Source organism: Heterodontus francisci, unplaced genomic scaffold (genome assembly GCF_036365525.1).
Source record: "Heterodontus francisci isolate sHetFra1 unplaced genomic scaffold, sHetFra1.hap1 HAP1_SCAFFOLD_2190, whole genome shotgun sequence".
Taxonomy (NCBI): domain Eukaryota; kingdom Metazoa; phylum Chordata; class Chondrichthyes; order Heterodontiformes; family Heterodontidae; genus Heterodontus; species Heterodontus francisci.
In genome coordinates, this window is record NW_027142017.1 from 111 (window position 1) to 22,333 (window position 22,223).

At 42.4% G+C, this 22,223-nt stretch overlaps 1 protein-coding gene across 1 annotated transcript; it reads left to right on the forward strand.

The window, feature by feature from the left end:
- Positions 1-376: 376 nt before the first annotated feature.
- LOC137366253 (nucleolar complex protein 3 homolog) lies at positions 377-21,528 on the forward strand. Its single transcript, XM_068028207.1, has 12 exons — positions 377-384; positions 992-1,160; positions 1,447-1,540; positions 7,020-7,195; positions 12,085-12,213; positions 14,507-14,638; positions 14,733-14,813; positions 16,236-16,336; positions 16,515-16,587; positions 16,718-16,781; positions 16,965-17,036; positions 21,335-21,528. The coding sequence occupies exons 1-12, from the start codon at positions 377-379 to the stop codon at positions 21,526-21,528; spliced, it is 1,293 nt and encodes a 430-aa protein (XP_067884308.1).
- The last annotated feature ends 695 nt before the right edge of the window (positions 21,529-22,223 follow it).

Genomic DNA, 22,223 nt, shown 5'->3' on the forward strand with positions numbered 1-22,223 from the left:
CTTCACATGTACAACACCACAGGAGGTCAACTGGTATATTCTAAAAACAGTACGTCTGGTGTACTCTTCCCATCTGTCACACTTCAGACGTACGAGCCCTAGTTTTTGGCAAATTAGAAAAATGGGTTTATGTTAGTTCCGTATATATGCTCGCTTGTGGCTACAGCAGAGAGGTCTGACCTGGCCCAATTTACTCCTAATTTTAGTGGGCTTTAAGCTTTAGGCACAAGAAGGGCTCAACCAGGAAGTTTGGCTTGTATTACACTCAGTTCTGGAGCTAGCCATTACGCTAGTAGTGCAGTGTATAATGAAGATGTAGGTAGCACTTCTATCTTTGATGTTGAAGTTATGGATGTCCTGCTGCAGGAGGTGCACCATGGAAAGGTATGTAGAGCTGAAAATCACTGTCAAGTAAAAGACATTGCATCAAAGGAGGTTGCCAGCTGGGTTTGTGGAGTCACCCAGGTCCCTGACACCTGGCTGCAAATGAGGAGGTTTGCTGGTATCAGGAGGAAGGCTCACTTACACGTTTCTTGAAGGCCCATCAAGCATGACACCAACCTAAGTTGGGTATCTGGGGGGAGCATCATTTCAGACATTATAAAACTGCTGCCATTTTGCACATTCTTTTTTTTTTATGGTGTCAGCTAGATGGCATACTTCTCTTGCACCAAGAGGTGGCTGACATGGAACAGTGAAGAGATATTCAGGCTTCCAGCCCAGGGCCCTCTTCTGATGTTAGGGTCACCTTCCATGGATGCAAAGTTTAGCCCTAGAACCACATTCCTACTCTATTTCCCTCCCCCCCCCCCCCCCCAACCCCACACACCACCAAAGTCAACAGTGTTTCTTCTTTGAAAGATACAACCACCACAGATTTCTGATACTGATGGCACCAACAACCATTAACATATAGTTTGTAATTTTCATGGCCAAATACCTGCTGAACATTCATCGATTATGAACCTTTTCTTTGGATATATTTCTACAGGGAACGTAATGAAAGTGCTGCCCTTGGAAATACAATGTCTGTCACTTGTTTATTACAGGGCTGCACTGATGGGAAACATCTCCCTGAAAGGCTTGGAAGAATTGATAACATGATAATTCAGTTTGCTACGTTCAATGCCATAGGAGATCTGTCATATATAATTTTGGATGTAACACTCCAAAATGTCAAATTATAAGAGGAAAAAGAAACCAATAGTTTCCTGCTATTTTTTCTGATTGCAGGTCTACAACTAGTTTCCTCAATTAGCCTCTAACTAATTGTTTACACAAGTTCCTTATACGGTGTCAATGGGGATCATCTTGTTATACTGCATTTAGTTGCAACTCTGACCTTTATTACAACAGTTAAAATTTGAGTTGTTCAGCTATGACCCACACTGGAGTAATGGGTGAAAAAAGATTTGCAAGCTATAAAAGTACTGTATCTTTTTTCAGGTTAAAAAAGAAACCAAACATCTGAGAGAATTTGAAGAAGGATTAGTATGTCAGTACAAGTTTTACCTGGAAAATCTTGAACAGACTGTTAAAGGTACTTCATGCTTACAACACCACTATATATGTTTATATGTCTATGAAACGTTCTTAAGAAAATGAGCTAATAATTTTAACTAGGGCAGAGATAGCTGCTTAGGGAAGACTTGTATATTGATGCAAAAATATTGTATACCTAATAGTTTTAGACTGAGCAGGCTGGAACCTCACCACTTGGAACAGAGAGGATACGTACATTATGTTGGAATAAACAGGCTGAATGAGTTTGATTCACCTAGAGTTGGCTTACTTTAGTGATAATTGGTGCATTTGCTATTTTAATGTGATAGGATTGGTCTGTTGCATCGGTGGATCTCAAAAGTTTTTTGGTTGAAAGATCCCTTTTCGAATAGTTTAGTAATCATGACCACCCCCCACCCGCTCCACAATCTAAGCTATACTCATTATAGAAAAGTACTGCATGCAAAGAATGTTTTAATAATGCTTTTAAGAAAACAGTTGTTTACTTAGAGTAGCAATTTGAGGAGATTTTCACTGATATAAAGGATAAATGTGACTTCACTAACATTCTAATGCCAATGCAACTGTTTTTAATGTGGTTAAATATTGTCTGTTAATGGCATACCAACCCAGTCAGTTCACAATCAGATCCAGTACAGCTATTGGCCAAATCAATATTAACAGCAGTCACACCATATTTAGATATTTAATGGGCTCAAAGCAAGTTACTATCTTAATTTTAAAAAATCTCCCATAAACAGACGCGTTTCCTTCCCTCTAGTTTTTTGACAGAGCACTCACTTGATGAACGTAATAGTCTCAGGAATATTTTACAGATCTGTGCAAAAGCAGCCTAGCTTCTCAGTGTTATTTAATCATTCGAGTAATTTACATTATTGTAACATCATGGAAGATTTAAGCAAGTCAAGCCTAGCATCACAATAGTAGAGGGCCTCCAGCCTCCCCTCCCTGCTCGCTGAAAGTAAATGTAAGGCTCCGCTGAAATCCGTGGCACCCGAAGCACCCATTACTGTGAATCAGGCTGAGTATTCGGGACCTTCGAAGTGGACATCTTATCAGCTACTCATGCAGGACTAATACTAATTACTGTTAATTTATACCAAGTGGCCTGCTTACCATTTTTTTTTCTTCCTTCCCCCTTGTGTTTTTCTCTTTCTTACTGTCCCACTAGAGAGATTATTTCTTGGACTCCCCTGGAAGGTCTTGATGGAGCTCCAGCAGTCCATGGACCCCAGTGTGAGAACCACAGCATACATGACATGAGTTGAACTCAAGTAATATGGTGTTAGAGATTGGGCTGCATTTCCTAGTCATAATTCTGGGCACTGATTTTGAAGAAGTTAGGGGTTGAATGTTTATTGTATCTGCTATACAATCAGTGATTTGGAAATAATTCTAACTAGTTGTGAAATATCAGTTCCAAATTCCATACTTTTTACTGTTGTTATTCCAAAAGAGAGAGGAAAAAGAAACAGTAACAATAACTTGTATCTGTGCTGTGCCTTTCACAGAAAACGTTCTTCGTGTAGGAGAAAATAAATGCTGAGCAGGAGTTTGAGAATTGGGAGAAATGGTCAAAACTGATTCAGTAAATACTTTTAACAAGTACTTTTAATGCTTATAAGAAAAGAAAGAGCTTCCATTTATATAACTCCTTTCATGTCCCAAAGCACATCACAGCTAATTAATTACCTCTGAAGGGTAGTCATTGTTTTGTAGGCAAACATGGCAGCAAGATGCTCCAAACAACAAATGGATCGATACCCAGTTATTCTGTTTTATAGAGTCATTTACAGCACAGAAGGAGTCCATTTGGCCCATCGAGTTCATTTCAGCAGTCCACTTCCTCTTGAAGTTGTTGATCGTTTCCACTTCCACCACTCTTGTGGACAGATAGTTCCAGGTCGTTACCACCTGCTGCATGTTCCCCCGCCATCTTTTGCCCAAAACTTTCAATCTGTCTCCCCTAGTCCTTGCACCATTTGTTAATGGGAACAGCTTTTCCTTGTCTAACTTATCTAAGCCTGTCATAATCTTATACACTTCTATTAATTTCTCCCTCAATCTCCTATTGTTCTAAGGAGAACAAACCCAGCTTTTCCAACCTAACCCCTTGTAAATAAAATCCTCCATCCCTGGAACCATTCTGATAAATCTCCTTTGCACCCTCTCAAGGACCTTCAATCCTTCCTGAAGTGTGGTGACTGGAACTGGATGCAGTGCTGCATTTGGGGCCTCCCCAGAGCTTTGTAGAGGTTGAGCATAACCTCCCTACTTTTATACTCAATGCCTCTATTTATGAAGCCCAAGATCCCATATGTTTTTTTTTTATTCGTTCATGGGATGTGGGTATCGCTGGCCAGGCCAGCATTTATTGCCCATCCCTAATTTCCCTTGAGAAGGTGGTGGTGAGCTGCCTTCTTGAACTGCTGCAGTCCATGTTGGGTAGGTACACCCACTGTGCTTTTAGGAAGGGAGTTCTGGGATTTTGACCCAGCGACAGTGAAGGAACGGCGATATAGTTCCAAGTCAGGATGGTGTGTGGCTTGGAGGGAACTTGCAGGTGGTGGTGTTCCCATGCATTTGCTGCCCTTGTCCTTCTAGTTGGTAAAGGTTGCAGTTTTGGAAGGGTGGTTTATGAACCACTCTTTCAATATGGCCTGCCATCTTCAAAGATCGATGCACATGCACCCCCAGGTCCCTCTTCCTGCACACTCTTTAGAACTGTGCCATTAAGTATATATTGCTTCTCCCTATTCCTTCTGCCAAAATGCATCACCTCCCACTTCTCAGTATTAAATTCCAGCTGCTACGTCCCTGTCCATTCTGCTAGCCTATCTATGTCCTGTTGCAATTGCAGGCAGTTCATATCATCAGTGTTTGCCGCACCTCCAAGTTTGGTGGTGTCAGCAAAGTTTGAGATTTTGCTCTGTATTCCAAGATCCAACTCATTTTTATATATTTATAAAAAATCAAAAAAGCAGTGATCCTAGCCCTGACCCTTGGGAACACCACTGTCTACCATCCTCCAGTCTGAAAAGCAACCATTTACTGCGACTCACTGTTTTCTGTCCTTAAGCCAATTTTTTATCCAATTGGACAGATTTTCCTATTCCATGAGCTTCAATTTTCTTAACCAGCCTTTTAGTGGTACCTTAATGGTACCTTATAAAATGCTTTCATAAAATCCATATTAACAACACCACATTCCCAACCTTCACTGTTACTTCATCAAAAAATTCAGTTAGATTAGTCAAGCATTATCTGCCTTTTACAAATCCATACTGACTATCCTTAATTAACTCAAACCTCTCGAAGTGTTTGTTGATATTTTCCCTGATTATAGTTTCTAAAACCTTCCCCACCACTGATAAACTAACTGACCTGTAGTTACTAGGACTGTCCTTCCACCCTTTCTTGGATAAGGTGTTTAGTTGAGGGATGAATGTTGACCAGGATGCTGGGAATTTTCCTCCTCTTCAAATAGTAACCTAAAATCTTTTGCATCCACGATAACCATCAAACAGCTCCAATTTAATGTCTCATCCGAAAGCGTTTTAAATAAATGCAGCACTCCATCTGTACTACATTGAAGGGAGGAGATGGTGAGTGCAATGAAGTTTGGAGAAAGAGTTCCTGAGAGTAGTCTTTGCCAATAATGATGGAATGGAGGGAGCGGGGATGGACTAGAGCCATGCATCAGGAAAAAAGGATAAGGAATGGGTCATAAGAACATCAAGAACTTAAAAAAAAAGCTGGATTAAGCCACAGGGCCCCTTGAGTCTGTTCCATCACTCAGTAAAATCATTGCTGATCATCTACCTCAACTTCACTTTCTCGCCATATCCCTTGATTCCCAACAATCCATCAATTTCCATCTTGACTACACTCATTGACAGCATCCACAGGGATAGAAAATTGCAAAGATTCTCAACTCTGGGTGAAGAAATTTCCCTTGTCTCAGTCCTAAATGGCTGATCCCTTATCCTGAGTCTATGGCACCTAGTTCTAAATTCTCCAGCCAGGACAAACAGCATCTCGTCATCTACTCTGTCAAGCCCTCTGAGAATTTTATACATTCTAATGAGATCACCTCTCATTTTTCTAAACTCTGAAGAATATACGAACATGCAATTAGAAGCAGGAGTAGGCCACTCGGCCCCTCGAGCCTGCTCCGCCACTCAACGTGATCATGGCTGACCTGATTGTAACCTCAACTCCACATTCCCACCTACCCCCGATAACCTTTCACCCCCTTGCTGCTCCAGAATCTATCTACCTCTGCCTTAAAAATATTCAAAGACAGGTTTGGCAGGGCCATTTGTAGATGATAATTTTAATGTGTTTCAAGAAAGGGGTCATTGAGCACCAGCGTGACAGACTAGTGTAAATTAATGCAGGACAGAATGTGGGCAAGTTGCATTTTCTGTATGATGAAGCTCAGGAGATCAGCAGCGGACAGTGCAGAATTCTGGTCTCTAGGTAATGCAAGAATAGATAGTAATTCAGCAGCAGTGGAATTAAGCTAAGTTGGGGGAGTCCTAAACCGTTTTGATGACAGACAGCATTATTGGGTTTGAAGCTTAGCTCAATGTTAAACAGGATTCGAGATAATATGCTGTTTGGTTCAGCACAAGTGAGGAGTTGGGAAGAGGGATAGATCTGGAAGTAAAGATTTAGAGTTGGCAGGAACTATGTAAGAGGTCTTTGGTCTTCCTAATGGCTATTCTGGCTACAACTTGGTATCAGACAGACATTCTAACAGAGGCCGTTGTTGGTGACTTTGACCAGGGCGGTCATGGGTGGATGGAATCCAACAAGATTTGTTCAGGGTTCGAGTTGAGCACGTAACTGGGAGGTGACCACACTTTTTGAGAATCTTGTATCAGCATTAATCCTGCTGATTGTGTGTGTGTAGTTACACTGATCTTTTGTGTTTTGTGAAATAAAAGTCTTGACCATCTTATGTGTCATGAATTTGACTAGTCTTGATGGTTTCCCAGTGGCCAAGAGCATTGCATTCAAATGTAACACAGAGCAGCCACGAGAATAGGGAGTTTGTGAAACAGAAAGTTCAAATTGACTCTTGTGGAGACTAGGAATAGTTTTTTGTAGATTCCAATCTATATTTTGATTAGGGCCCAATTAATTGGCATTGATTCAAAGCTTCAGCTGCAGTATAGTGTTTCAAGGATTTTGTGAATGAGTTGTGCATAACTATACAATTCAGACCTGTAGCAGTCAGAGCTATATTTAATAAAGGACAGACTTCTGTTTAAGTGGCGTGAGTTGGTGAATTGAGTTCAATGTTCAGTTACTGCTGCTGTTTTAAACCATATCCAAACAGGCTTTTATTGTGCAATATTGGTTGGTGCCATGGAGATTAGAACAGTAGAATGAAGAGCAGCATTAATAAAAGAAGCAAGCTGAATTTAGCCCTTATTGGCATTTTGCCATTTTCAAATTTAAGCATATTTTCCTTTTTCTTCACCCAGACTGGAAGCAGATGAAGAAAAAGAAGAGTGATGTTGTTTCATTAAAAGCATATAAAGGTCTTGCAGAAGTGGCTATAAAATGTCTCTGTGAACTGCTAGTGGCTTTGCCACATTTTAACTTCCATAACAATATTGCGGTGATGATTGTACCACTTATGAATGATGCATCAAGAAAGGTAAATGTCTTTTGTGTGTATATTACTATATTTGGATAGGTCATGTGATGCCATGTATCTTCATGATATATGCTGCATAATGATTAAAAATTTTTTAAAGTAAATTGACTGTACTACTTCTTCAGAAGAGCCATGGAAAAATTATGAAAATGGCCCCCTTTTGATGTTTCTGCTGCTTATCTGTTGAAGTTATGGCACGACAACGAGAGAACCCCAGTGGAAATTTACTCCTGTATATTTAGTATGTTCCAAAGTGTGCTTAGTAGAGTACAAATCTGATGTTCATAAACTACTCAGTATGGTTTGTCTTTATGGTCACTTGATTGATTTATTTGTAATTCATGCCAGTCATCTATTAATTTATATTTGTCATAACTCTATTAACAACCTGATACAGAGAACCTCAAAATGAGGATAGAATCACTATCCACAATGGATTGTCTTTTACAGCACATTAATTGCCTTGGCGCGTTGGGAAGAAATTGTGCTTATCTTCAATGATTATGATCACAATTTTGTATTTAGAATGTACAGTTCAAAACAGGGTTGTCCAACCTTATTGCGTGGGGGGCCACATTACAATTTTTGTCTTACATAAGGGATCGGTGAGACAATTTCAAAAAGATAAAGGCATTGAAAATTTATCTCACTATTAATCAAAACAACAAGTGTGCATTTCTGTGAAGAAGCTTTAAATGAGAAGACTAATCTATTGACTATTCCCCTCCCTCCCTCCCTCTCTCTTTCCCCTCCCTCCCTCTCTCTTTCCCCTCCCTCCCTCTCTCTTTCCCCTCCCTCCCTCTCTCTTTCCCCTCCCTCCCTCTCTCCCCTCCCTCCCTCTCTCTCTCCCCTCCCTCCCTCTCTCTCCCCCCTCCCTCCCTCCCTCTCTTCCCCCCTCCCTCCCTCCCTCTCTCCCCCCTCCCTCCCTCCCTCTCTCCCCCCTCCCTCCCTCCCTCTCTCCCCCCTCCCTCCCTCCCTCTCTCCCCCCTCCCTCCCTCCCTCTCTCCCCCCTCCCTCCCTCCCTCTCTCCCCCCTCCCTCCCTCCCTCTCTCTCCCCTCCCTCCCTCTCTCTCTCTCTTCCCCTCCCTCCCTCCCTCTCTCTCTCTTTCCCCTCCCTCTCTCTCTCTTTCCCCTCCCTCTCTCTCTCTCTCTCTCTCTTTCCCCTCCCTCTCTCTCTCTCTTTCCCCTCCCTCTCTCTCTCTCTTTCCCCTCCCTCTCTCTCTCTCTTTCCCCTCCCTCCCTCTCTCTCTTTCCCCTCCCTCCCTCTCTCTCTTTCCCCTCCCTCCCTCTCTCTCTTTCCCCTCCCTCCCTCTCTCTCTTTCCCCTCCCTCCCTCTCTCTCTTTCCCCTCCCTCCCTCTCTCTCTTTCCCCTCCCTCCCTCTCTCTCTTTCCCCTCCCTCCCTCTCTCTCTTTCCCCTCCCTCCCTCTCTCTCTTTCCCCTCCCTCCCTCTCTCTCTTTCCCCTCCCTCCCTCTCTCTCTTTCCCCTCCCTCCCTCTCTCTCTTTCCCCTCCCTCCCTCTCTCTCTTTCCCCTCCCTCCCTCTCTCTCTTTCCCCTCCCTCCCTCTCTCTCTCTCCCCTCCCTCCCTCTCTCTCTCTCCCCTCCCTCCCTCTCTCTCTCTCCCCTCCCTCCCTCTCTCTCTCTCCCCTCCCTCCCTCTCTCTCTCTCCCCTCCCTCCCTCTCTCTCTCTCCCCTCCCTCCCTCTCTCTCTCTCCCCTCCCTCCCTCTCTCTCTCTCCCCTCCCTCCCTCTCTCTCTTTCCCCTCCCTCCCTCTCTCTCTTTCCCCTCCCTCCCTCTCTCTCTTTCCCCTCCCTCCCTCTCTCTCTTTCCCCTCCCTCCCTCTCTCTCTTTCCCCTCCCTCCCTCTCTCTCTTTCCCCTCCCTCCCTCTCTCTCTTTCCCCTCCCTCCCTCTCTCTCTTTCTCTGACCCTCCCCCCTCCGCTCTCTGACCCCCCCCGCCTGCTCTGCCCGCCTTTCTCTGCCCCCACTGCACCATCCCCTTGCCCCCCCCATACCTTCTATTCGCCAGCACTGCAGAGGCCTTGGGTCCCGGTTGGTTCATTTATTCCTGGTGAGAGTCCTCCCTGTGTTACAATTTGGCCATGAAGTAGGGATCCCACCCCCAAACCCAGAGACAGGGTGTCTCATGTTACAAGGCATCCTCTCTTTGCGACGGAACCCCCCTCGCTACTGCTAAGATCCCAGCAGCGGCGGGAAGAGGCCGTTACCTGGCCATTAATAGGCTAATTAAGGGCCTCAATTGGTCTCTGGACAAGAAGATCGTCGTCAGCCTATCCCGCCCCCGGGGAACTGGGATTCGCAGCGTCGGGTTCCATGACAAGTGGTTCCACTCCGATTCTCTGGCCCCCACCCCTGCGCCACAAAACCTACTTTCTGGATGAGGAAAAGATCCAGCCTATAAAATGTAAATCCATGTTTTCATTAATTTGCATAAGTCTCAAATTGATTATCTTGGTGTTCCGATGCAAGATTTTTCCACCAGTGAGACAAGAAATAGTGCTTAAAATGGCCCTGTCCAAATCTAGAACAGAGTTACTAGGACTTGGGGCTATTTAGAGCCCTGGGCCACAAGTTACACAGCCTCTGCTTTCTCATAACTTCTATGTTTTTCACAGGAAGTATTATTTTGTATTGCTATTTCATAGTAGTTGCAGAAAGTTATTTCAATGGAATGTAGTTAACTCCTTAATCATTTAATGTTACCCCAAAGGAATCAGGAAATAAATCAGAGCCTACATGAATATGAATAACTAGACAGTAGTTTGAGTTTCATGGAACTTGTTTTGTTTTATTGGTTATTTGAAACTTTGTTCTGTATTTTCTTAAAATATAAAATATTTCTGGTTCCTCATTAATGTGATATTTATCATTCATACTGCAGTTTTGGGCTAGTTTGAAGATAGTTTTGCTCATCTTAGTACTTTAGTGAGTAGCTGAGCTCTGAAGACCAGTGAATCTCAGCTTCAATATGTTGAGTTAGCTGATCTCAGCCACAATAGCAGTGGAGATGCTACAGTTGGTCTTGGCTCCCTTGGATTACGATGGGGAAAATCAGGCAAAGTTTTCACGATTGATCACTGTTCAGCAACTTATGCTAAATTGCTTATGCATGGGATATTGGATGAGAAAGGGGTCAGGCTTGGTTGTGATGTCTCCCAAGGTCAAATTGCCTGCCTCCATTCACTGTCAATAGTCACATATGAATAATAGCTATTGGAAATATAGTTATTTCTTTTGAGGTGAGCAGATTTCATTGTTTTAAAACTCACTCATTTTCTGTAATGGGAGCATTATGGCTTGACCATCCCACTTTCGAAACACTGGCTCTCACCTAAAACTATTGTCAAAGGAGTTCGAGCAATGCTGTTGAGCTTGATGCAGGTGCTTCTCTTCAGCTGTAGTTTCAGAGACAAACAAATGAAAGGCAAGAACAAAAGATTAAGCAAGGGAGAGTAAGAGAAATGAAGTGAAAGAGAGAAAGTGACGCATAGTCTCTGTGTACCTTATTTGCACAATCTTTTCTTGCTTTGTGCCTCAATTCTCATCATTTGCTTTTCCATCTCCTCTCTACTGCTCATCACCTGCTCTACCAGAGGCCATTCTTTCAACTGTAGCACCCCTGCCATTTGGAACAGTGTCCCAAATCCAACTTACCTGGCTACTCTTTCAAAAACCTCCTAAATATGTATCTTTGTCTTTGATTTTGGTCCACTGCAGTGTCCAACTCCGCTTGCATATTCTGGTCTTCTGCCCCACTTGCAAAATGTTCTGAGGCATTCTACTATGTGAGGAGTGCTATATAAATACAAAGTTGTTGTAAGATACTATTTATCAAATGACACAATGAGTGCATATGTGTACATTACACATCGGATACTAGGTTTTTATAAATGGGAGCATAGAGCATAAAAGCAAAGTGGTAATGCACAAATCATTGATTAAACTGCTGTTAAAATATTACGTCCAGTTTTGGGCACCAGTTGGGAAGATAAAATGGTCATGGATACAGTTCGGAAGAGAAAGATATCCAGGTTGAGGGGCTTTAAATATAAGACACTAGAGAAACTGACATTATTTTCGTTGAGGTTAAGAGGAGCTATGGCAGAGGTAATCAAATTTATGAAGTGTTTTGATAAGATAAGAAGTATCCTTGCATTTGTAATCTCGGCATCACAAAATACTTCACAGTGAATTAAGTATTTTTGAAGTGTAGTCACTGTTTTAATCTAGAGAAATACTTCAGCCAATTTAGACACAGGAAGGACTCGTGGAATGAGGTAAATGAACAATCTGTTTTAATGATGGTTGAAGGATAAGTATTTTCAGGACACCACTTGCCTGCTCATCTTTTATGCCCATCCCTAAGAGGGTAGATAGGGCTTCAGTTTAACATCTCAGTCAAACAATAACCTCTCCAGTGTTGCACTGGTGTATCAGCCTGGATTATGTGCTGAAGTATGTGGAGTGAGGCTTGAACCCACAACCTTCTGACTTGGACGCTAGATTACTACCACTGACCTGAGGCTGACATCTTGGTAAATGAGGATAAACTATTACTAGTCAATGATCTGGTAATTTAAGGGATTATTTTTAAGACCATCACCAAAACAACAGAGGTTTTTTTTTTTAAGAGTATTGTTGGGAAATAATATGCCCTACTGGAAATAGTGGTAGAAGCGGAATCCACACTAGCTTGCAAAAGGAAAGTGGATAAGTAGTTGAAAAAGAGAACTTTTAAAGGGTCTGGTAAAAGACACAGAATGGGACTTAACTGTGATGGAATGCCTGTTTTTGTGTTATAAAATTCTGTGATTCTATTCTGTGATAGGTGTTTTATGTGCCTTTGTTATTTACAGTGATGTTCCTTCAGATTTCAGAAATGTGTTGTGGAGCTGTGGAAAAGCTTTTTAAGCAGGACAAAATCGGCCAGCCCTCGCTTGCGGTGGTCAAAATAATTTCCGGTCTTGTTAAAAGCAGAAACTATGAGGTCAAACCTGAAGTAAGTTCTAGTGAGTTAAGTAATTGCAACCTTTTAATTGGTATTACCTCAAGCACTACATTTGAAACTTTGTGGTGGTCTAAGTAAAAAGACACCAACAGAAACAGGCTGAATTTTCCCGCCCCTACGGTGGCGGGCTTGCAGGCAGGGAACCCAAGAAAATGGCAGGGAGCTGCATCGGAGTGCCTTCCCCACACATTTCCGCTGCCAGGGAACTTTTCCAGGAGCAAGATGGGAGGTGCGTTGGCTGCCTGCCCCCTGTCATGTGTGGAAGCCGCCAGCTCAATGGAGACAGCCTTCCTGTGGGAGGCCGGGGGGCCTTTGGAGCCTGAGGTCCCACGCTCCAATGTCCGGGCTGAATTAATAAAAGGCCATAATTGCAGACCAGACCGATGCAATGGGTTTCTCCTCCAGGCCGATTTACCGGTGATGCCGGTGACTTGATGTCTGATATGGAGGCCAGCAAGGGCACCTCCGTGTTGTGGAGCCTCTCTCAGTGGGCTGTCAGTCCTCTGATTGGGCCAGCAGCATCGGGAGCCCATCCTTTATAGGACAGCAAGCTTGGAGATGGCCAGTTAGGAGGATGCCTCTGGGAAGATTGCTCCGTCGGTCTAGCTGCCAGTCCTGAAGCCTGCGGGAACTAGTTTAAACAAAAATAAAACATCCAAATTTAAAGCTGATGAATCTTTCATTATAAAAATCAGTGAAAAAGATTATTGCAAAAAATAGCATTTGAAGGAACTATATTCAATTTGGGTCTATAAATCAGTTTTTCTACCTGTTTTTTGGCTTTTAATATTTACTTACAGATATAAACTGGACAGCTTTAAATCTTCAGGTTGTAATTTAGAAATTAAAACAGACTTATTTTGACTTCTGCGCATCAAACTCTAGTTTAGCCAAACAATGAGGCGGGTGCAAAAGGGTAATGTGTATATATGCCATTAAATTGACTCATTCTTCTTCGAATGTTAGAAAGGGTGTTGGCTACAATCTTGCTAGTGGCTCTACATCACCTCTTGATTTACGTTTTAGCATTACTGTTAAAGATAGGATTGATATTTCATGTAAAATTCATCCTCACATTATTTCTGTTTGTTCATAAATATTTCATTACCTCACGGATGATTTGTCCAAACATAATTAAAATTTGTAAATTCAAAATACATTTTGTAAGCTACTGCAAGGCACTTGCTAAGGGCCCACAGTGTGAGGAGTGGTGTACTTGAGACCTGCAGTAGAGTGCTTAGTTTACTTTTCATGTTTTCACATCTCCATCTTCCCCTCAGGAAAAGCTGAAGGATTCTCAATTTAGGCCCATAGGCGCATTGAGCAATAAGTTTACTTGTGATAGCAAGGTGGGATGCAAGCTGGACCCTGGGCCATAGTAGGGGTACTGCTAATTTTCAGAATGGTTCTGCAATTTAAAGGTTGCATCTTAAATGCTTGTAGTACAAACTTTTGCGATCTCTTTTTGAAGGCTTGATTCTTCAGGCGTACAATATTTTGAGAATGTCGACTGTCATATTGTTATGCTGTAAAGAAGTAATCTTAAGCCCACAAAAATTGAATTGCTTGACTTTATGTTGGGATAATCTGAATACATTATCCAAAAGGTATTATGTAGTAGTTGTAGGCAAATTGAATATGAAAGAATAAAAATGGTAACATCCAAGTCCTAAAGTGTTTTGCTTATCATAACTTTTTAAAGTGCTGATTATGAAATTATGATTGCATTTTTTTTAATTCATTACTCTGTTCAAATTATATCTCCATGTTATCATTAGAAGTGTATTCTTGCTTCATCTCCTCAGGTCAAGATGGAAAAGTACTCTGTTATCTTCGTTGTTTTCATGCTTGCTTTAAATGTTTGGGAACGGGTTGTATGTCCATCTTCGCAGCCTTGGTGGTCATGGGTGGTGCACAAAGACAGAGTGATAGAAATAATGAACTAAAAGATCTATATGTATAGTGAAATTTAGTTTGGTGCTCTGCTGCATCATACCATTCCTGATATGAAATATATTGATTCACCAGGGAGTAACATCATAATTTTAAAATGTACAGAAATGTCAATAGATCCAGCAACCCTGTACTCCTTTACTTTTTATAGACCAACCTGACTACCTGTCTGCTCAGCATGTCGTTTCATCCTTCTCTGTACAGAAATCCATTTAGTTATGCTGAGTCATTTGTACTGTTCACTTGTTATGGTCTTCCCTGGTAACTTATTTCTACACCTTGTGATTCCAATCAGGCATAATCTGTTCAAATGCAATTTTTCTCCAATCAGGTGCTGAAGACATTTCTTGCATTGCGGATTAAGGAAGTGGAAGTTAAAAAAGATTCGGAAGAGATCGCCCCTAAAAAAAGATTCATGACGTGCAAAGAGAAGAGGAAAAATCTTTCCAGGATGCAAAGAAAGGTACTGCTTCTACTGTCCAATTCTTGTTGCAGCACCAGGTGTGGAAATGGTTCGACAAGTAAATCAATTTGTTTTTAAAATGTCTGTTTTTCAGTGGAAAAAAGCAGAGGAGAAACTAGAGAAAGAACTTCTAGAAACAGAAGCTTCAGAGAGTACAGACAAAAAACTAAAACTGGTATGTAGTTTCTGTGTTTCAGTCTTTAGTACCTCTACATTAAAGCCTGGCTCGGATATAAAATTAAAACCCGACCTGACCACAGCTGACCTGAGCCCTTCAATTTTTTTTCGAGCCCCATCCGACCCGAATCTCCTTCATCTGTTCCAGCAGCAGGCTATTCCTGCTGCTGGAGTTGTGGGGAATCATGGGTAAGCCTGATCCCGTGACTTCCTGGAAGCAGAGTCCAGCCCGACCCTACCCGAGCCCGAATGCTGGACTCAGAATTTCAACCAGACCCGAACCCGATACATGTAGTCGGGTAGCCAGGCTTTACTCTACATCTCTGATTTGCTCCTAAATAGTGATCCCTGAAAGCACGCTACCGACATCTTCCATCCAACCAAGTCAGAAACAGATTTACAATAGATCAAAAAGGTACTGAAATTTAAAAAAGAAGCTACCACAGCTGGAGTTCTACAAACCACTCATCTGCTATTGATATTTGTTGTGGAGTGAGGTCACGAAGATGATCTGAGATGATTTTAAAAGGGTGTAATCGAGTGAAATATATGCAGAGTTTATGATACTACAGTAAAGTGTGGAGTGCTTGTGGTGGAACTGAAAGATGATGTAAACAAGAAAGATCTAAAGCATTAAAAATGAGCTGCATGTGGAAGGTGAGTGTGCATTTTAAAATTACTTTTGCTCCAAAGATTTTATTAAAGTCATACACTAGTCAGCTTGTTTGCGACATCTGTGAATTAAGCATTGTTTGCAGTCACTGATTTGGTTTGTTGGTCCTCGTAGTGTAACCATTTCATTGTGAGCTACTGGCACTGCAATTTGCCTGTGGCATATCAACAGTGCTACTTTGTGTCCCCAATTCTTAATCAAAATCTGACAGCTGACATCAATCTGTAAGACTGCTTATTTTGGGGGCAGATACCTTGTCCTCTGTTCTAAGTTTTCTGTGTGTTTGTGACCGCATGTAAGCAACATGCCACAATGATTAGTGATCTGCTGAATTCAGTTTCTGTTGCTTTCTTCTTTGCTCAGTTGAGAAATGATATTGTTTATAGTTACAAGAAATGCTGGAAATACTGAGCAGATCTGGAGCATCTATGGAGAGAGAGAAGCAGTCGATGTTTCAGGTCAGTGACCTTTCATCAGAACTGGCCAGTTGATGAAAGGTCACTGACCTGAAACGCTAACTCTGCTTCTCTCTCTTCAAATGCTGCCAGACCTGTGAGTATTTCCAGTATTTCTTAGTTTTTATTTCAGATCTCCAGCATCTGCAGTATTTTGCTTTTATTTTATTGTTTATAGTTAGTTGTGTAGATGGATTACTTCTACAAAAAATGTTGAACTTTCTCAATATGTTTTATTTTTCATTCATACAAAGTAAAATTTTACTAATGGAGTTTTCTGTTTTGCTGACAGCACACTGAAATCCTAAACATTATGTTTCTGACGTACTTCAGAATCCTGAAAAAAGCACAAAAATCTGTTCTCCTTCCTGGTGTTCTGGAAGGCCTTGCCAAGTAAGGGAGCACTTTTAATTTGTTTGTACATTGCAGGGACGCTGTTTAAAACTAGAATTCCAACATCACTGTTTAAGTTTTGTGATTTGACTCTTGCAATTGCAGATCACTGTATAATCAGCTGTATTTTCAATGTTCTTTCCAAATGTAGAGATTAACCGTATAAATGTTCTCACAGATTTGCTCACCTGATTAATGTGGAATTCTTTGATGACCTTCTGGTAGTACTATATTCTCTGATTGACTCTGGGGTGAGTGCACGTTATTCCATTACTTAATTTAAGTGGAGAGATTTTATATTGCATATCATTGGATCAGACGTCTTGCTCTTGTATTGATTGCTATGTACCCTTAGACTGAACTTCAGTTTTCTCGTTACAGAGTCTTAATTACAGAGAGTGCCTTCATTGTATTCAGGCTGCCTTTCATGTACTTTCTGGTCAAGGTAGGACCCTTTGATGAGCAGACTTTCAGATGTCATGTGAAATGTAATGGTGGCAATCGTTTCTTAATTTCACAATATATCTGATCATTATGCTGCTCTTCTTAAAATGTCAGATTGAAACTTTTAAAAGCAACTCCCGACTCTACAAATTCAAATGTTTCAACTTTCTTTTGTGTTCTTCAGGTGATGTGTTGAACATTGACCCTATGAAATTTTACACTCACCTTTACAAGATGTTGTTTGCACTACATGCTGGTAAGTTAAAGTTTCTGTGTATTTTTTCTTTGTGATAATGAATTAACAAATAGCAAAGCTGTGGCAGGTCAAGTGCTACACTAGACTCCCAACCAGAATTTTGAGAGCTCCAGTCACCAAGAAAGGATCCCATGTAACACAGCTCATACCTCTTGAATTTTAGCTCATTGCTCAATAAGGAAGTTACTTTGATGGCCATCTTTCCAAGTTCCTGGAAACTGTGCTGTAGGCAAATTAAAGGTTTGTACATAAATTTTGGAAGCTGATTAGTGTACTATGACGATTAGTATTAATTCTATTATCATATTTATCTAGTTTAGTTTTATAGGAAGAAAATATTGACAAAATTGAGAGTGCATGGAGATAGGAGTAACATTATGATATGGGTTGGGAATTATCTGGGAGGTCGGAAAAGGATATGGATTTTTAAAAATTCTCTGATTAGAATATGACAAGTGGCGTTCCCAAGGGATCTGTACTATGGTCTCAGCTTTTCACCATATTTATCAGTGACTAGGATGAAGGGAAAAATATCGCCCCCCTCAAGTCTAAATCAGGGGAAACGATCACTGACCCAAGCAAGCAAATGGACCGCTGGGTGGAGCACGACCTAGAACTGTACACCAGGGGAAAATGATGTCACTGATGCTGCCCTCAATGCAGCCCAATCTCTGCCAGTCATGGACGAGCTGAACGAACAGCCAAAAAAATCGGAGCTCAGTAACGCCATTGATTCTCTAGCCAGTGGAAAAGCCCCTGGAAAGGACGGCATTACCACTGAAATAATCAAATGTGCCAAGCCTGCTATACTCTCAGCACTCCATGAACTGCTTTGCCTGTGCTGGGATGAGGGAGCGCTACCACAGGACATGCGCGATGCCAATATCACCACCCTTTATAAGAACGAGGGTGACCGCAACAACTACCATGGAATCTCCCTGCTCAGCACAGTGGGGAAAGCTTTCGCTCGAGTCATTTTAAAAAGACTCCATAAGCTGGCTGAGCGTGTCTACCCTGAGGCAAAGTGCAGCTTTCGAGCAGAGAGATCCACCATTGATCTGCTATTCTCCCTTCACCAGCTACAGGAGAAATTTTGCAAACAACGGATGCCCCTCTACATTGCCTTCATAGATCTCACCAAAGCCTTTGACCTCGTCAGCAGACGTGGTCTCTTCAGACTACTAGCAAAGATCGGATGTCCACCAAAGCTACTAAGCATCATCACCTCATTCCATGACAATATGAAAGGCACAATTCAGCATAACTGTGCCTCATCAGACTCCTTTCCCATCCTGAGTGGTGTGACAAAGGGTTGTGTTTTCACATCCACACTGTTTGGGATCTTCTTCTCACTGCTGCTCTCTCATGTGTTCAAGTCTTCAGATCAGATGGCAGGTTGTTCAACCTTGCCCGTCTTAGAGCGAAGACCAGAGTGCGGAAGGTCCTCATCAGGGAACTCTTCTTTGCTGACTTTGCTGCATTAACATCTGACACGGAAGAGTGTCTGCAGAGACTCATCAACAGGTTTGCGGCTGCCTGCAACGAATTTGGCCTAATCATCAGCCTGAAGAAAACGAACATCATGGGACAGGATGTCAGAAATGCTCCATCCGTCAATATCAGCGACCACACTCTGGAAGTGGTTCAAGAGTTCACCTACCTATGCTCAACCATCACCAGTAACCTGGCTCTTGATGCAGAAATCAACAAGCGCATGGGAAAGGCATCTGCTGCTATGTCCAGACTGACCAAGAGGGTGTGGGAAAATGGTGCACTGACACGGAACACAAAAGTCCGTGTGATTCAAGTCTGTGTCCTTAATACCTTGCTGTACGGCAGCGAGGCCTGGACAACGTATGTCAGCCAAGAGCGACGTCTCAACGCATTCTATCTTCAGTGTCTGGAGAATCCTTGGCATCAGGTGGCAGGACCGTATCTCCAATGCAGAAGTCCTCGAGGCAGCCACCATCCCCAGCATGTATGCTTTACTGAGCCAGCGGCATTTGAGATGGCTTGGCCTGAGCCGCATGGAAGATGTCAGGATCCCCAAGGACGTTTTGTACAGTGAGCTCGTCACTGGTATCAGACCCACCAACCGTCCATGTCTTCGCTTTAAAGACGTCTGCAAACGCGACACGAAGTCTTGCGACATTGATCACAAGTCGTGGGAGCCAGTTGCCAGCGATTGCCAGAGCTGGCGGTCAGCTATAAAGGCGGGGCTGAAGAGAGGCGAGTCAAAGAGACTCGGCAGTTGGCAGGAAAAGAGACAGAAGTGTAAGAAGAGAGCCAACTATGTAACAGCCCCGACAACCAACTTTATTTGCAGCACCTGTGGAAGAGTCTGTCACTGTAGAATTGGCCTTTATAGCCATTGCTCCACAAACCACTGACCACCTCTAAGCGCTTGCCCATTGTCTCTCGAGACAAGGAGGCCAAAAGGAGGAAAGGAAGGATGAAAGGAAAAAGAATTGTATATTCAAGTTTCCAGATAACACTTAAGTTGCAAAGGATATAGGCAGACTAAATGAGTGAGCAAAACTATGGCAAATGGAGTTCAATGTGGGGAAGTGTGAGGCCATCAGCTTTGGATCTGAGAAAGATAAACTGGGGTATTTTCTTAATGATGAAAGCCTTGGACCCGTGGAAGATAAAAAGGATGTTGGTGTCCATGCACACAACTTTCTAAAAGCTAGTGCATATGTACAAAAAGTAATCAAGAAAAGTATCTTAAGGGCATTGTAATTCAAAATTGATGCTTCAGACATACACAGCTGTGGCCAGATCACATCTGGAATGGCCACATTCAGTTTTGGGTACCACACCGCAGGAAAGATACTGGTTTTGGAAAGAGCACGGCACAGGTTCACCAGCATGATATCAGGACTTAAACAATTATATTATGAGGACAGGTTTAATACACCCTTTGAATCCCCTTGAGTTTGGGCAGTTGAGGGGGGTAATTGTTGTATTTAAAATTATTTAAGTGAGTCAGTAGAGTAGACTATTTCCTCATGTCGGAGAATTCAGGAATAATAAAATTAGAACTAGGTCACAAGAACACAAGAAATAGGAGCAGGAGTAGGCCTTTCAGCCCCTGGAGCCTGCTCCGCAATTCAATAGGATTGTGGCTGATCTGTTTGTGGCCTTAATTCCACTTTTCTGCGTGCCCCCCATAACCCTTGACTCTCTTGTCGATCAAAAATCTAACTCAGCCTTGAATATATTCAGTGTCTCATCCTCCACTGCTCTCTGGGGAAGAGAATTCCACAGACTAACGACCCTCTGAGAAAAAAATTGTCCTCATCTCTGTCTTAAAATGGAAACCCCTAATTTTTAAACTGTGTCCCCCAGTTGTAGACTCTCCTACAAGGGGAAACATCCTCTAAGCATCCACCCTGTCAAGTCCCCCAGGATCTTATATGTTTCAATAAGATCACCTGTCATTCTTTCTGAACTCCAGTGGGCATAGGTCCAACCTGCTTAACCTTTCCTCATAAGATAGCCCCTTCATCCCAGGAATCAGTTGAGTGAACCTTCTCTGAACTGCTAATACAATTATATCCTTTCATAGGAACAGGAGTAGGCCATTCAGCCCATCGAGCCTGCCCCGCCATTCTACATATCCTCATATTCCTTTAGGTCATTGGTATTTAGAAATCTGTCAATCTGGGCTTTAAACATACTCAATTACTGAGCTTCTACAGCCCTCCAGGGTAGAGAATTCCAAAGATTCACAACTCTCTGAATAAAGAAATTTCTCCTCATCTCTGTCAAAAGTGGCTTCCCCCTTAATTCATCTTAGTTTGTTCAGTTTGCTTACCCACTTTTTTTTTCATGTTTGTACTTGCTGCTATTCAATTTTCAGTCCGTTAACACCTTATCTGTACTAATGCTTTGTCTTTCAACACATCATTAACATATTGTTTGCCTTTGCTCCATGACATTCTGGTCAGCTATTCTGTGACCTCGTCCTATTTACACCTTCTCCTTTGTTATCTCTTGCCCCGCCCCTGCTTTACTTGCTTATAACCTTTGACATTTCTAATATTTGCCAGTTCCAAAGAAGGATCACTGACTCGAAACGGTAACTCTGCTTCTCTCTCCACAGATGCTGTCAGACCTGCTGAGTATTTCCAGCATCCGCAGTATTTTGCTTTTATTTTAGGGGAAACATCTTACCTGCATCTACGTTGTCTTTAAGTATCCCTTTAAGTATTTTGTAGGTTTCAATGAGATCACCTCTAATTCTTCAAAACTCTAGAGAATGCAGGTCCAGTTTTCCCAATTTCTCTTCATAGGACAGTCCCGCCATCCTGGGAACAAGTCTGGTGAACTTTCTTCGTTGCACTCCCTCTATGGCAATAATATCTTTCCTGAGGTAAGGGGACCAAAACTGCACACAGTACTGCAGGTGCAGTCTAGTCAAGGTTCTAGACAATTGAAGCAAGACTTCGCTACTCTTCTACTCAAATCCTCTTGCGATAAAGGATAACATAACATTAGCCTTCTTAATTGCTTGCTGCACCTGCAGGTTAGCTTTCAGTGACTTATTGACGAGGACACCCAGGTCCCTTTGTACATCTACACTTCCAAATCTCTTACCATTTAAGAAATACTCTGCACATCTGTTCCTCCTACCAAAGTGGATAACCTCACGTTTTTCCACATTATATTGGATCACTGGACCTGTTTCTGGCGAGGGTGGGATCTGTACAAGTTGGATGCGTTGCACCTGAACCGGAACGGAACCAACATCCTTGCTGGGAGGTTTGCTAGTGCTGGTGGGGGGGGGGAAGTTTAAACTGATTTGGCAGGGGGGTGGGATACAGAGTGGAAGCACAGTAGGGGGTGATGTACCATCAAATATAAATGAGAAGCTAAGTCAATCTGGAGGGCAGAGTAAATGTAGACCTGTTAAGGCTCAAGCAAATAATGCAAGGCTGGTTGTATCTATTTTAATACAAGGAGCCTGACTAGTAAGTCAGATGAATTGAGGGCGTTGATTAACACATGGGAATATGATATTATTGCTATCACTCAGACAAAATTGAGGGAAGGGCAGCTTAATATCCCATAGAATCTTCAGACGTGATGGGGGAGGGGGTAAAAAAGAGGGTGGCATTGCACTGTCGATTAAAGAGTCAATTACTGCGGTAAGGAGAGATGCTATCTTAGAAGGTTCCTCTA